Source organism: Vombatus ursinus, unplaced genomic scaffold (genome assembly GCF_900497805.2).
Source record: "Vombatus ursinus unplaced genomic scaffold, bare-nosed wombat genome assembly UNPS02014816.1, whole genome shotgun sequence".
Taxonomy (NCBI): Eukaryota; Metazoa; Chordata; class Mammalia; order Diprotodontia; family Vombatidae; genus Vombatus; species Vombatus ursinus.
The window spans coordinates 6,939,791-6,956,057 of record NW_020954594.1 but is presented as its reverse complement, the minus strand read 5'-3'; the positions used below and the strand labels follow the sequence as shown (position 1 = coordinate 6,956,057).

At 38.5% G+C, this 16,267-nt stretch overlaps 1 protein-coding gene across 1 annotated transcript in view; it reads left to right on the top strand.

The window, feature by feature from the left end:
* ARCN1 (archain 1) overlaps positions 1-16,267 on the top strand; it is a 31,227-nt gene that overhangs the window by 8,605 nt on the left and 6,355 nt on the right. Inside the window, exons 2-6 of the mRNA XM_027835583.1 lie at positions 7,822-8,085; positions 8,831-9,010; positions 9,169-9,374; positions 10,782-10,946; positions 15,693-15,858. Of these exons, the coding sequence (XP_027691384.1) occupies positions 7,822-8,085; positions 8,831-9,010; positions 9,169-9,374; positions 10,782-10,946; positions 15,693-15,858 (981 nt within the window). The remainder of the gene's footprint in view (positions 1-7,821; positions 8,086-8,830; positions 9,011-9,168; positions 9,375-10,781; positions 10,947-15,692; positions 15,859-16,267) is intronic.

Below are 16,267 nucleotides of genomic sequence, written 5' to 3'. Positions count from 1 at the left end.
TGATTCTCAAGATATTTATGGTAGAAATCTATTAAGTCTAATATGTTATAGATGCAGCTTGTTTATAGGCAGGGATATGGTCATTGCAGAACTCTTTGGTTCAGTGCCTTAAGATAAATATCTAGCCTTGTTTACGTCCATACCTCAAAACATGAATTATTAAATAAACAGAAGCCTGATTAGGTTGAATGGAAATCAGTGATTGTATTGCATTAACTGAAACCCAGAGCCATCCCTATATCCTCTCAGTTCCTATTTGGGGGTGGTAGCTAGTACTCCTCCAGGTAACTTGGGGTCAGGGAAGGAGAAGTAGTGCTAAAAATGCATTTGACTTCTGGATACTTCAAACATAAACATTCAGTTTACAAACTGTAATAATTCAGAGTTACCATTTGTGTAGTACTTTATTATAAGAGACTTTTTTGGGCTGTTGGAGAACCTTTATAACAGTCTCTGTGGGGAAATGATTCTGTGCCAAATAACTTTCACAGTCTCATAACCGGAAGGGACCTTAGAAACTGTCTAGTCCAACCCATACCTAAACAAGAATCTCCTCTACAACAAACCAGAAAGATGGTGAACAAACCTCTGCTCGAAGACCTCCATTGAAGAGGAACCCATAACCTCTTAAGGCAGCCCATTCCACTTTGGTAGCACTCCAGTTTTTAGGGATTGTTTCCTTTTAGGAGTCTAAGTGGCCTGCTTTGCTCCTAGGATTACCCTCTGAGGTCAAGCAGAACTACTCTAATCCGTCTTACTATCAGTCAGACCTTTAAATATTTAAAGACCAATGTCATGTTCTCTCCCTCACTCCATCTTTTCTTTCTCAGGCTAAACATCCCGAGTTGCTTCAGCCAGCCCTCATAAGGTATAATCTCCAGATTTGTTTGAAAATAAAGACATTTGAAAATAGTACTCCACATGTGGCTTGACTGGAACAGAGTACCACAGGACTTTCATTTCGCTAGTCCTAGACACCCACTCTCATGATACAGCCTAAGAGCACATGAAGTTTTTTGGCTTCCACAATTGCAGTATTTATGTACTGAGTTTGTAGTCCCTTAAAAGTCCTCTATCTTTTTCAGTCTAGCTGTCAAATCTTGTCATTTCTACCTCCACCATATCTCTTACATCCTATTCCCTTCTCTTAACTCAGTACCCTAGTTCAGGCCCTCATCACTTCTTGTCAGGCTTATTGTATTCATCTTTTAATTGATGTCTCTGCCTCAAGTCTCTCCCATTTCTAATCTATTTTACACACAAGCTACTAAAGTGATCTTCCTAAAATGAGGGTCTGACCCCTTACTCAGTAAACTAGTGGCTCTCTCCTACCTGTGTGATCCAAGTATAAGCTCCTTTGTTTGGCTTTTTAAAGCCTTTTACAGTCTGGTTTCTATCTACCTTTAAAACCTTATTATACGTTACTCAACTACGTATACTCTATGATCTGACCAAACAGGCCTCCTTTCTGTTCTTCACAAATGACCTTCCATCTTTTGTCTCCATGCTTTTACATTAGCTTTCCCATATGCCTGAAATATTCTCCCTGCTCTTTCTTAGAGTGCTTGACTTCCTTAGAGACAGACCATGAGGCCTTTTCTGGTCCCCTCTACTACATGCTCTTCTCTCCAAGGTTACCTTGTAACTTCTGTACTTAGGAATGGGTGGGTGTGTTGTCTCTCCTTTGTCACATAATCTCTTTTATCTGTCCGTCTAGAATGTACTTGTCTTAAGGAAAGGGACTGTTTTGATTTGGTCTTTGTATCCCCAGAGAATGTCATCTGATAGATAGAGAACTGGCTTATGAGCCAGAATGACCTGGATTCCACTATGTATGACTCTGGGCAGATCATTAGCCTCTCAGTACTCTAGGCAGCTTTCTGAAGGAGGTTTTTCACCTTGGAATTGCTTTTACCAATGAAATTACAGGTCTAGGACCTTTCCTTTATCCCTTTGTGACCCCATCAGCTGTCATACTGCCTGGTACATATAACTGCTGTTTAAGAAATACTTGTTGATTAATTTACTTATTAGGTACTTCCTGTGGCTTCATTGAGTCCCTATGAGTTTATCTAACAAATCCAAGCAAGATGAATTTTAAATAGGTATGCTGCTAGGTGACACAGTGAATAGAGTGCTGGGCTTGAAGTCAAGAAGACTCATCTTCCTGAGTTCAAATCTGGCCTCAGACACTAGCTGTGTGACCGTGGGCAAGTCACTTAACCCTGTTTACCTCAGTTTCCTCATCTATAAAATGAGCTAGAGAAGGAAATGGCAAATCACTCCAGTATCTTTGGCAAGAAAACCCCAAATGAGGTCACCAAGAATTGGAAATGACTGAGACCTGACTGAACAAATATATATATGAAGAAAGGCGGGGCTTATTATATACCAGGCACTGTGGTAGTTTCTAGCTGAGACCTCTTTTCTTTCTTTTTTTTTTTTTTTATAAGGCAGTGGGGTTAAGTGACTTGCCCAGGGTCACACAGCTACTAAGTGTTATGTGTCTGAGGCTGTATTTGAACTCAGATGTTCCTGACTCCAAGACCAGAGCTCTATCCACTGTACCACCTAGCTGCTCCCCTCTTTTCTTTAGATAAGCAGATTGCATGGTGGGCTGGAAATTGAGCCCATCAATTGGGGAATGGCTAAACAAGTCATGGTATATGATTGTGATGGACTGCTACTGTGCTATGAGAAATGATAAGCAGGTTTATTTTCAAAAAACATGGAAAGACTTGCATGAAATAATAAAGAATGGAATGAGCAGAACCACGAGAATGTTGTATGCAGTAACAGCAATATTGTTCAAAGAATAACTATGAACAACTAAGTTATTCTGAGTATTATTAATAGTCAAATCAGCCTTGAAGGAATCTGGAAATTCTAAACTCCAAAAACAGAAGATGAGATGAGAAGGGAGAATAAATTAGGAAGGAAGATGCTATCTACCTCCAGAGAAAGAATTGATAAATAGAAGTATACATAGTGTAGTTTTACATGCATATATGTGTTTACGTATATATCTGTCAAATGGTGGCCTTCTCTAGTGTGAGATGGGGAGGGAGGGAGTCAGTTAGGACCTTAAAATGTAACCAAGAAATTTTTTTTAGTTAGCTGGTTGGTTTGTATATTATGACTGTGGCACACCGACTAATTTTGCTTAATTTAAGATCCATACTAAAGTAAGTTATTCTGGTGCTATGAGCTCCTTTGGCAGTCTGATGAAGCCTATGGACCCCTTCTCAAAATGATATATTTGAATCCATAAAAGAAATTACATAAGACTATGAAGAAAATTAGTTATATTGAAACACAGTTATCAGTTTTTTTAAAACTAGTTCGTGGACCTCAGGTTAAGAACTTCTGCTCTGTTGAAAATCTCATTAAACAAACCCTAAATGATAGCTGGATTGGTTGATGTGGAACATGCCTTGGTGCAAATATCACAGATTAAAAATGGAGAAAGACCAAAAGAAAGGAAGGAAACACTTATTGAATTAAAGGCAGAGAAAGAAAGAACATTTATTAAGCACTTATGGGAATAACAATACAAGACATTTCCTAATTTCAAGGAACTTACATTCTAAAATAGGAAAACAACAAATACTGGGGATATGGTGGCCAGGAAGGGGTGATTTGGTTGAAGAAACTACTGGTATGATGTGTAGAATCATAGAGCAATTATTGAAAGTCATTAGAAATTATTGTGTTGATTTTATTATTTTCTTAGAACGAGAGGTGGAAAGTGGAAATTGGGAAGATGGTAGAGGCAAAGGATTGGCAGAAAAATGGCTTAAAAGAACACTAGTTGGCCTGGGCCAGGGAGGGTTGAGTGCAGCAACATGATGGGAACATGGCCCATGGTTTGTAGGGTCACAGATTTAGAGTTTGGGAGCACCTTAGTGAGCAGGTCCAACCCCTTCATTTTATAGATGTGTACATTGAGTCCCAGAGAGATGAAGTGACTTGTATAAAGTCGTACAAGTAGTCAGTAAGTAACAGAGCTGGGATTCAAACTGTAGCCCTGTAACTTCAAATCTGGTGCTGTTCTATACTGTGCTGCTTGATCTTGTATAGAGGGATTTACATAACACCAATGAGCTCCTTTTGTACTTGACAAATATGAGATACTTTGTACCTTCTAAGCATGTATCATTTAAGCAGAATCAGTGTAACAGTTATTCAGGAGTTAGATGATAACTGGAGTGAGGAAGTATGGTACCTCCTATATTCCCTGTGCCAAAAAAAAAAAAAAGATGAGTTGGAGTGAGTTTCTTCACCAAGAAGTACCACAAACAGATGAATCACACATGTGAACTAAAAAAAAATTCATTGGATCTCTTTTCATAATTCCATACTAGGCCAACCTAATCCATTGTTGTCATTACCTCTGAAAAATGTAATAGGAAATTCTTTTGAGATTTGAGTCATATTTTCTCTTCAGATTCTTATCCAGATGCCTTTTACTCGGGGTTATTCAAAACTCCAGCAGAATGGTGCTGAAATAAAGGTCTGTCTCCCAAGTTAGAAACAGTTATACCAACAATTCTTTTAGAGAGGAGCTCCCATGTATGCTCATCAAACTAACCCTGACCCTATTGAAAATTCAGAAAGAATTGACCAATTTGCAAAACACAGTTTTTTCTTGTTATTATTATTTAGTATTTACTCACCACCTCAGTTGTTATCTAACGTAAAGGTAAGTTTGGTACCAGTTAGGAGTATATCTGATTACAGTGAGTAGTTCATGAGCATGAAAACAAACGTGAAAGCTGGGGTGATGGAATCGAGCTTCAATGTGAAGGAAAGAACTATAATCAGAAAGTGGCGGAAAATGAAAAACATACTAATTTTCATGAGGTTGCATTGCTGTTTTAAGTCAGCTTTCAATTAAACTTGTAATTATTTTATTTTGGAGTAGAGCTTTGACTATGAAACTGATAATTTGATCTCTTGAGACCAGTGTGCAATTAATGCACATCAGTTGGTACAATTAAAAATCCTTGTTCATTAGGCTGAGCAACAGCCATTCACTTTATAGCCATAGGCATATCACTTAACCTCTTTAAGCCTCAGTTTCCTCTTTTATAAAAAGAGAATGGAAAAAATGGAATCTCTTGGGTCCCTTCCAGTTCTGTGTATTGTTTGTGCAGTAAGCAGATGAGTCTGATATCTTTTGCATATGAATTGTCTGCTGCCTTATTGCTTTGAGGTTCATGATGATAATAGTTTCTCAAACAACCTTATTACCTATTTTTAGATGAGTAAGGAGCACTTTCCCCTGTAATTAATATTCAGTGTAGTGTGCTGATATTATAAGTATATTTATATGAGTTGACTGACTTAGTTTTCACAGAAGGGAAGAATGTGAGAGTAGCACAGGCCCTCAGGGAGCCTCTAGTACCCATTTCTTGAGCAGCTCACCTGTGGGGGAGACGGGTAGCATTGTAATGCTGACAAGGCTGGTTAATGCTAACAGATGGTTGATATTTCAGAGGTGGTTTTCTAGCATTGTGGCTTCCAAAATGTAAAAATGGTCTTTTTGTAATCTCTGCTGTACTCTGGGTGGCTTCATTGAAGATGCTGTTAACACTGTACTTAATTTCCTTACTATCCTCTCTAATGGCAGTTGAGGTCTCTTCTTCCCTGTGTCCTTTTATTTGTTTTGTTTCATGAAATGCCATATTCTAAAAAAGTTGTTAGGAAGACTGCAAGGTTTTGATCACAGTTTAGTGTCAAGATCCATATGCTATTTGGGATCATTTCTCTTCCTTTGCAGATTGTCAGCATGGCTGAATGGAGTGGGTAGAAGGGTTAGTCAAAGTGTACAAGTTGGAGATTAGAGTCAGTAGTTCTCATTCCACTTAACAATGTGGGGAAAAGTCTGAACTTCTATTAGGCTTTTATTTTACCTGGATCAGACCTCCCTTCTGGAAATTCTAGTCCACAAGATTTTTCAGGTTCTATTCATTATTAGTTCACCAAAGCACACATGTGTGAGTCAGAGGGAAATCACCAGGAAGGAATACATAAGTTTGAAAGTAATTTATTTCCAGTAAGCAGAATCAGAAAAACAATTACACAGTGACTAGGACAATGTAAATGGAAAGAACAGGGTAGCAACAACAATAAAAACATGAAACAGTGCAGTGTAATTATAATGACCAAACTTGGCCCTTATGAAAGAAAATATACCTCCCTTTCTTTTTTTACGGAGATTCGGGGATTATGGGGATAGGACATATAGAACAGACTATTGTCAAACTCAATTGATGTGTTGGTTAACCCTGACCCTAAATGCTGAAGTGCTTTCATTTTTCTCTTTTATTTTTATTCTTTATTAATAGAGTTAGAGCTCTTTGGGTTGGAGAGGGGGAAGACTATACTAAGGAATTAAAGTCAAGTCAGCAGTTGTGTTGGGCACTGTGCTAAGCACTGGGGATACAAAGAAAGGGGTCCCTGCCCTTAAGGAATTCACATTCTAATGAAGGAGACCACCTTCAAACAACTAGGTACAAAAAGGATATATATGGTATAAATTGGAGGTAGTCTCAGAACGAAGACAGTAAGATTAAACGGTACTGAGAAAGGCTTCTTGCAGAAGATGTAACTTAAGCTAACACTTGAAGAAAACCTGGAGGTAGAGAGGAGAAAGGAGAACATTCCAAATGTGGGAGATAGCTAGTAAAAGTGCACAGGGTGAGAATTACATTGTTGTGTGGGAAGAATAGGGAAGAGGTGAATGTTGCTGATTAAAGAGTATATGGAGGGGAGTAAAGTGTAAGAAGACTGGAAAAGTAGGAAGGGCCAGGTTGTAAAGGACTTTAAAAGCCAGAAGATTTTATATTTGATCCTGGATGTAATAGAGAGCCACTGGAGTTTATTGAGTAAGGTGGTGACAGGGTCAGACCTGTACTTTAAAATCACTTTGACAGTATAATTAAGGATGACTGGAGTAGTGAGAGACTTGGAATTGGGAGTCCAACCTGAAAGCTATTGAAAAAGTCAGTGAGATAGTGAGGGTTCATAGTACCAAGGTAATGGCTTTACGGAGGGGGCATAGCTTGTATAAAAGAGATGTTGTGAAGGTAGAATCTAATAGTCTTGGTGATGTCAAAAATGAAAGATCTTGACCAAAAAAAATTTTTTTTTATTAAAACTTGAGAGAACTTAAACTTTTTTTAATTGATATCCCTAGTGCCTGGCAGTTAATAGACCAGTAATTAATGTGTATTTATTGATTGCTATCTTTTGTTTTAAACCTCCCTTTCATTTCTACTATATTCATATCCCCTGGTGTACCCTGTGAGCCATCTCTTAAAAAATAATTTTTTAGAAAAAGAAAGAGTAAAAACAGTTCAGTAGAACCAACCAACACTCTCTGGCAGTGTATGAAATATTCCACAGAGAACTTATTTCCAAAAAACAGATTTTTCTTTTTCTTGTTCATTAAGTGGCAAAATAAGTATAGTAGCTAGTTTCTTTTTTGTTCTCATTTTAACTTCATCTTCTTTATTACTAACTACAATAGAAAAAAAAAGCTCTGGACTGGAATATAGATGAGTATTTTCATTATGATTCTATCATTAAATCACCATGTATACTAAATATCTCTGGACCTTTGATTTTTTTTTTTCCTTAGCAGGAATGATCCATCCCTGGGGATGTTGAGAAAATAAACTCCTTTTTTTAAATGGCATTAATATAAATTGAAGGGTAGCATATTTTAGAACAGTTTTCTCTTTGGGTGGTTGTATTTCAATATATTTCATTCTAGTGAAGTTGAAATAACTATAGTTATGCTTGTATCCCTGACAGGTGCTGTTGGCAGCAGCTGTCTGCACAAAAGCAGGGAAAGCTATAGTCTCTCGACAGTTTGTGGAAATGACCCGGACTCGAATTGAAGGGTTGCTAGCAGCTTTCCCCAAGCTTATGAACACTGGAAAGCAACACACATTTGTTGAGACGGAAAGTGTAAGATATGTCTATCAACCAATGGAGAAGCTGTACATGGTTCTAATCACCACCAAAAACAGTAACATCCTGGAGGACCTGGAGACCCTACGACTCTTCTCGAGAGTGGTAAAATTCTCTCTATAGTGTCAGATTTGGTTTTTTACTTCTCTTTCTGTCTTTGTGAGAGCTCATGCTTCCTAAAAAGAATCTGAGGGGGGAAAAACCCAAGACAACAAGCCTTTATTTGAACAGATTGATATTTAAAACAGACTGACCAGTATGCTGATACCTATCAGATATTGCTCAGAATGGAGAAGTTTATTCTTATGTTGGAGAGAACTTGTATGGACTCATCCCTAAAGTAAAAACACAGCTGTAAAAAATATTTGCTTATGTCTTTGCAATATGTGGTTCTGTAGCATTTGTAATAGAACTTTATCTTCTGCCAGGAAAATTCATGTAACCAGAGAAATTCCAAGAAATGCTTTTAAACAAAACTTAGTAAGGATCGTACTTTCATTTCATAATTTTACCAAATTGAAGTTCACATATATAAAGTTTGAATAAATGACTCAATTGGCTATTATGTGTGTCTGACAGTTATTTAGTGGTGTATGTTTGGATAACAAGTTCTAAAACTTACTGGGTTTGTTGTTGTTGTTTTGCTTATGCAAGAGCCACAAGAGATGCCTTGTGACAATAAGAATTAACTTCTCAGAAGGAAAAACTAGCAAAAGAGATGAGAAGGGTTCAGATTGGGGACATTCTCAAGCCTAGTAGAGTTGGCTGTGTTTCTGAGGATGACTTGGAAAGATAGCTCCTGATTAAGTTCTAAATATCTTCTTCCTTTATCACTACCATCAATGACCAGATCCCTGAATATTGCCGAGCCTTAGAAGAAAATGAGATATCTGAGCACTGCTTTGACCTGATTTTTGCCTTTGATGAGATTGTTGCCCTGGGTTACCGAGAGAATGTTAACCTAGCGCAAATCCGGACTTTCACAGAAATGGACTCTCATGAGGAGAAGGTGTTCCGAGCAGTTAGAGAGGTAAATTGGTGCTTTGAGATTTTGTGAATCTGAAGTGTTTGATCTGTCTTCTAGATTTTTCCAGTGATCTCTCTGGTTTTCGGTTTTCCTTTGTACCATTGGTTGCTTCTGCATACTGTTCTCTCAATGCTGGATCCATATGTGCCTCTTTTTTGCAGACTCAGGAGCGTGAGGCCAAGGCTGAGATGAGGCGTAAAGCCAAGGAGTTACAGCAGGCCCGAAGAGATGCTGAGAGACAGGGCAAAAAAGCACCAGGCTTTGGAGGATTTGGGAGCTCAGCAGTTTCTGGTGGCAGCACAGCTGCCATGATCACAGAGACTATCATTGAAACAGAAAAAACAAAAGTGGCACCTGCACCAGCCAGGTATAAGTCTGGTGTGGGACCAGCAACCCTAGAAAGCCAAATGAAGACTCTATACATATATCTTTTATGCTTGTACCTGGCACCTAGACAAGCTAATGATAGAGAATGACATGATGGAATAATATGAAGCGTAAAGTTTGACCATATAAAATGGGGGTGAGGGAGAAACATTATTGTTTCTCCTTTTGTGTAAGCGTTCCTTTGATAAGTTAAGTTAATGTCCATCTATCTCCATTTCCGGAACAGTTGCTTTGGGGATATGTTTAACTATTGATGCTCCCTGTGGATGACTCTGTGTAGAAATTTGATCATCAGTGCACATATAGCTGTCTCCATGGGCCTTTGGGTCTTGGAAACACATTATTCACAATAACTTTGATAATTGGTTTCATCAAGAATGTTCTATAAATTTAAGAATGTATATTTAGATAGTAAAATGAATAACATAAACTACACATAATACTTTAAAGTTTGCAAAGCCCTTTTTCATACAAGCCTCACAACAGTCCTATGAGGAGTGTTCCTATTTTGCAGATTAGAAAATTAAGGCTCAGTAGAAGTCTAGTGATCATGATCACATAGGTAGTGAGGGTCAGAATTAAGATTTAAACTGAGCCTTTTTAACTGAATTCAGTACATTAGCCACTATACCATAAAACTTAGGTATCTCTTAAGGCCAATCTTCAAGTCTTGGGCATTCACCCCAACAAGGGCTTCTGAGGAAATTAGTGATAATTAAGTTATTGATCCATTAGCAAAGAAGCAGTGTGCTATAGTGAGAAACACACTAGATAAGTGGGAAAAATAAGCATTTATATAGAACCTACCATGTGCCAGGCACTTTGCTAAACACTTTCCAAATATCTCATTTGATCTTCACAACATCCCTATAAGGTAGATTCCAGTTTTATAGTTGAGGAAATTGAAGCAAACACAGGTTAAGTGACTTGCTCAGCATCACACAACCAGAAAGTGTCTGAGATCAGATTTGAACTCAGGTCGTCTTGTCTCCCGGTCCAGTACTCTATGCACTGTACCACCAGCTATCTCTAAAATACTTGCTTAACAGTGCTGTGTTCTAATCCTCAGTTGTGCTACTAGTTAACTGTTTGATTTAGCCTGTTTGGGCCTCCGGTTTTTTTTCTGTAAAAATTGGACAAGATCAGGGCAGCTAGGTAGTGTGGTGGATACAGCATTGACCCTGCAGTCAGGAGGACCTGAGTTCAAATCCAGCCTCAAGGCACTTGATGTTAGCTGTGTGACCCTAGGCAAGTCACTTAATCCCAGTTGCCTCACCCCCCCCCAAAAAAAAAATTGGACAAGATCACTAAAGTCCTATTTTGTCGGTCTGTGTAGTAAATTTTTTTCTAAGGTAGCTAATATCTCACCGTTCATCCTTCCTTTTAGGCCTTCAGGTCCAAGCAAGGCTTTGAAACTTGGAGCCAAAGGCAAAGAAGTAGACAATTTTGTGGATAAACTGAAATCTGAAGGTGAAACCATTATGTCCTCCAATGCAGGCAAGCGTACCTCTGAAGCAGCCAAAGTGCTCACTCCACCTATTAACATAGAAAGGTAGGAATTTACGTCTGCATTATGAGCATACCAAATAACTAATGTAGCTCTCCTTTCTTTAAGCATTTGTAAATTCTTTTGTACGTCCTTAACTTTTTTTAAAATACAAAAGATTTACTTAAAGTTGATGTTAATAAAAATAGATATTAATATACAGGAAAATATCTTAAAACATCTTGGAGAAGAAAACTTCTGCCTACCATGTTTCTTCCCATGAATATGCCCATCTTAGTGATTTTGAACCCCCAGTTGTCAATGTCCAAACCCCGTTCTCTATCCCTCCTGCCTGCTCCCTTATTGTCATTCCCCTCAACTCAACCACCCCAGTGTTTCACTCTAAAGTTACTCATCCTTTCCACCATGTTCTCTGGAATGCTTGCTTCATAGGTAACAAACCTACGTTCATCTTAAAGCTTTTCCTTTCTTGCTCCTTCTATCGTCTGACTTTCACTGAGACCTGGTTCCATCCTATTGATATAACCTACTTGGCACCTTTTCCAACACTAGTTGCACGTTCACTCATTTCTGGTTCTCTGATTGAGATTGGGGAGTTAGATTACTTCTTGCTCCCTCTTGTCACTTCCAGGCTCACATTCTATCACCATCACTTAGTGTTCTTTTCTGTGAAGTTCATTCAATCTTTATCTACCATGTACTCAAAATTCTGGTAGCCATTGTCTATTGACATCCAGAGCACTCCTCTTCTTTCCTAAATGAATTCACTGCCTGACTCATCGTCTTTCACCTGCCTTAATATTAGAGGACTTCAGCATCTGTATTGCTACTCCTTAAGCACCCTGACACTCTAGTTCCTCAACTTACTCATTTCACATGACCTAATCCTCTACCTTAGCTGAGTTACGTATAGCATAATCTTAGCATCACCCACAGATTTTGTTTCTATGTCAATGAACTCTGAAATTCCACGATCTTTTCATACTCTGTGGTCATTCCACTTCTCCCTTAACTCTGCAAGCCCTGATCCTATTCTATTCTTTGTCTTCATCATGACTTCCTGTCTCTCAGTCCCTCATTTCTTTCCTTTGTCATCACCCCTATACTGGCTATATTCTCTTTCCTGTTTTGGCCCTTTGATGAACTAGTTCAGTTTTACACTGCCCTCTTGAGTCTTTTGCCTTTTTTATCCTATTGTCTGAGCTTGACCTACTGAGCCTTAGTCTTGGATTACTCCTATCTTCTGCTCTCTTTACTCCTATTCATGTACTGGGAAAAAAAAACACAAAACAGTTTTGACTGGATCCAGTGAAAATTTATATTACATAATCTCAACTGGGCTCTTACTGTGGCTAGGCAATTCTTTTATACCTCTCTAATTGATTCACTGTCCTACTCACCACATTAGCTATCTTGTTACATACAGTGGACCTTCTCCTTGCCAAGGCAAACCCCTCTGCATGTACAAGTAATCCCATTCCATCCAGTCTTCTCCAACAGATCCTCACTTATCTTTAGTCTCTCCCTGTACACTTGCAATCTGCAAATATGGCCTTGTCTCATCCTTGGAAAACCCTCATATGATCTATCTCTGCTATCATCCCATAGTTTTCCTCTCTTTTGTGACTAAACTTGAGAAAGTTGTCTACAGTTGATAACTGCACTTCCTTTCCTTTCATTCTCTTCTTAATTTTCTACAGTCTGGCTTCTCACCATTCAACTAAAATTTGCTCTTTCCATGTTACTAATGATCTCTTAATTGTCAAATCTAATGACCAAATTTCTCAGTCCTCATCCTTTTTGACCTCTCTGTATGACACTGTTGATAACCTTCTTGATATTTTCTTCTCTCCATATTTCTGTGACAATGCTTTCTGCTGAATTTCCTACCTGTCTGACTGTTCCTTCTCAGTCTTCTTTGCTGGATCTTTATCCAGGTCATGCTTGCTGATTCTGGCCTATCCCCCAAGGTTCTGTTCTGGACCTTCTTCTCTTCTCCTTCTGTACCTTTCACTTGGTGATTTCTTCAGCTTCCATGGATTTAATTATTTCTGTGCTGATGATTTTTAAATGTACTTATCTGGTCCTAACCTGTCTCCTGACTTGTCAGTTCATATCTCCAGCTACCTATTGTACATCTCAAACTGGATGCCCCTTAGACATCACATAATCAGTTATGTCCAAAACTGAACTCATTATCTTTCCTCCCAAATTCATCACTTATCCTATTGCTCTCAGGAGAGCCACCATCCTTCCAGTTACCTAGGCTTTCAAAATAAGTGTTATTCTTGACTCCTCGCTATTTCTTACTCCCTTATCCAGTCTGTTCCCAAGGCCTGTTGATTTCACCTTTGCATCTCTCAGATATTCTCTCTTCTCTTCTATGACACTGCCACCAACCTGGTGCAAACCCTCTTCACTTTACACCTGAACTATAGCATTAGCTTTCTATTTGATCTCTCTACCTCAAGTCTCTCAATACGCCATTCCATCCTCCACTTAGCTGTCATTGATCTTCCTAAAGCACAGGTGTGACCATAGCACTCCTCCCACCAGGATCAAATATAAAATCGTCTGCTTGACATTCACAGCCCTTCGTGACCTGGCCTCCTCCTACCTTTTCCAGCCTTCTTCATCCCTAGATATTCTGCCATCCAGTGCCACTGGCCTTCTTGCTATCCTTCCTATAAGACATTTCATCTTCTAAGTACATTTTTGCTCCCTGTTCCCCATGCCTAGGATTCCCTCTCTCCTCCTGTCTGCCTCCAGGCTTCCCTGGCTTCCTTCAAGTCCCAGCTAAAAATGCACTATCTACAAGAATCCTTTCCTGGTCCCCCTTAATGCTAGTGCCTTCACTCGGTTGGTTATCTTTGTATATCTTGTTTGTGTATATAGTTGTTTATATGTTGTCTTTCTCAGTAGACTTTGAGTTCCTTGAGAGCATGGGCTGTTTTTTGGTTATTTTCAGTTGTTTGTTTGTTTTCCTTTTTTTGTATCCCTATCACTTAGCACCATACTGTGCATATTGTAGGAGCTTAATATGTACTTGTTGACTAACAGACTGCTTTTTCTCAACTCTTTACTGCCCAAATTGATTTCAGATATTTATTTCCTTGGCAAATGTGTGGAGTGTCTAGTGTGCTATCTCTCAGAGTGGTCCTGACTAGGTGAACTACAGCTGTAAATGTGCATTGGTGTTGTCTTTCCCACTCTTCTAAATTGAACTGGAAAAAACTCAATATTTCATCCAAAGTTTATAAATATTTTATAAACATATGAATATGTATTCTTTCTTTCTAAATATTTACACCCTGGGGAAGTGTTCAGACTAGTATGTTCCTAGCTCTGGACATTAATATTGGTTAGAAAAAATTTATAAGTAAGTAGCAGTTATGAAGCAAGTCTACATATTCACAGCTCAGATTTCTTGTGTTGAAGCCCAGAGCCTTCTACTGTTACTGGTGGTTTTGAGGTCAAGTGAAAAATGAGTCTGGAAGAACAGTTCTATTAGGTTTGTATAAAGGGGGCATATTCACTCCCTTCATTGTGTGAAATAGAACAGTGTTGCATCATTTTGTTAGAAATGGCAGGTTGACTGACCCACTGTAGATTTTCCAAAGCAGAAATGTCTCTGAAGTATACCTAGTAGATTGCTATGGCTTGAACGTTATAAGAAACTGAGTTTGGACTGAGGGAGATAGTTGGAGCTCTAATCTACCCTTTAAAAAATAAGCACCTACTATAAAATGTTCTGTGGTAAGCACTGAGAATATGAAGAGATATGTTTCTGTGTAAATGTACATGTGTATATTTATGACACCATTCTTTGAAAGAGTTTGCAAGCTTATAGGAAGACATGTATATGTCTTTGCAAGCTTATAGGAAGACATGTTCACAAATAACTGTGATGAATGGAATTAAATCAATGCAAAGGAGAGGTTCAGGCAAAGCACTATAAAATATTTGAGGAGAAAGAGATCATTTTTGCCCAAGGGTTGGAGTATCAGTAAGTACTTCATGAAGGACTGGGTACCTAAGTTGTTCTTTGATAGAAGGGAGGGCTTTAAATAAATGGAATTTGTGGGTAGGGGGAGTCTGTGACAGCATGAGCCAAAGGCATTGAGGTAGGACTGGGCAGGATGGAAATGGGGGGGGGTGGAGGGGGTGATGAATAATCTAACTGGGCTTGAACACAGAGTAGGTGAAGGGCAATAATATGAGTTAAGGCAGGAAAGATGGATTGAAGCCAGATTTAAAGGGCCTTGAATGCCAGGTTAGATTAGTAGTTTATTCGTTGGGCAATGGGGAAACCAGTGGAGGTTTTTTTAGTAAAAGTATAATATCATATTGGTGTGTTCTGGCACCTTTGTGAAGATGGTTTGGAGACAGGGAAATAAATTAGAATCAGTAATTTGTTAGGCTATCCAGAAAAGACTTTGGCACTTGGTGGTTGTGCAGAAAACACTAGCTGAGTTCCCATGAATATAAAGTGCTACCTTGCAGTATTCATAAAAGTTGGTCCTGGTGCCAGAGACTTTGTCTTTAAGAGGACAAGGAAAGTCAGATTAGAGTTAAATTGTTAAATCTTCCTTATTTCCTAGTTCCTCATTCCAGGATGTTTTGTAGCCTTATAAGACAAGTGAGGTCAGAGTAACAATAAAAACAGGCCTCACTTATTGCTGGCCAGAGTAGTACCACCTTTAAAAAAGTTTTGTCAGTGATAAGTTTAACATTGAACAATACCTAATTTTCCTTTTCCAACCCGAGTAAGTGACTTTCTTATACCTGCAGTGTGCATATGAAGATTGAAGAAAAAATTACACTGACCTGTGGACGAGATGGAGGCTTGCAGAACATGGAGCTACATGGCATGATCATGCTAAGGATCTCAGATGACAAATTTGGTCGGATTCGTCTACATGTGGAAAATGAAGATAAGAAAGGAGTACAGCTACAAGTAAGTAGAGGCAGAGAGCCTGGAAAACCTTGAGGGGTTTCATCAAAGTAGAATAGCTGTTAAGGACTAGGTATTATAAAAATGCTTGAAATCTATTGTGTGGTTTCAAAATATGGCAACTTAAGATATGGCAGACATATTGTTATCTTTTGACATAGTTCAGAAAGAGGAAGATTGATCATGTTGTTGACTGAGTGATGATATGAATCAAATTTGTTAAATTTCATGGTTTCACAGTAGTAATTTTCATTCCCCTCAGTGTTCTATCACTTAAAAAAAAACCAAAACAACTTTGTGACAGTCTTTTGATTTCCCACTACCCATCACAAGTGAAAAATCTCTTTCTTAAAGATGGCATCATTAATAAATAATTGAGTGTGTGTGTGTGTGTGTGTGTGTGTGTGTGTGT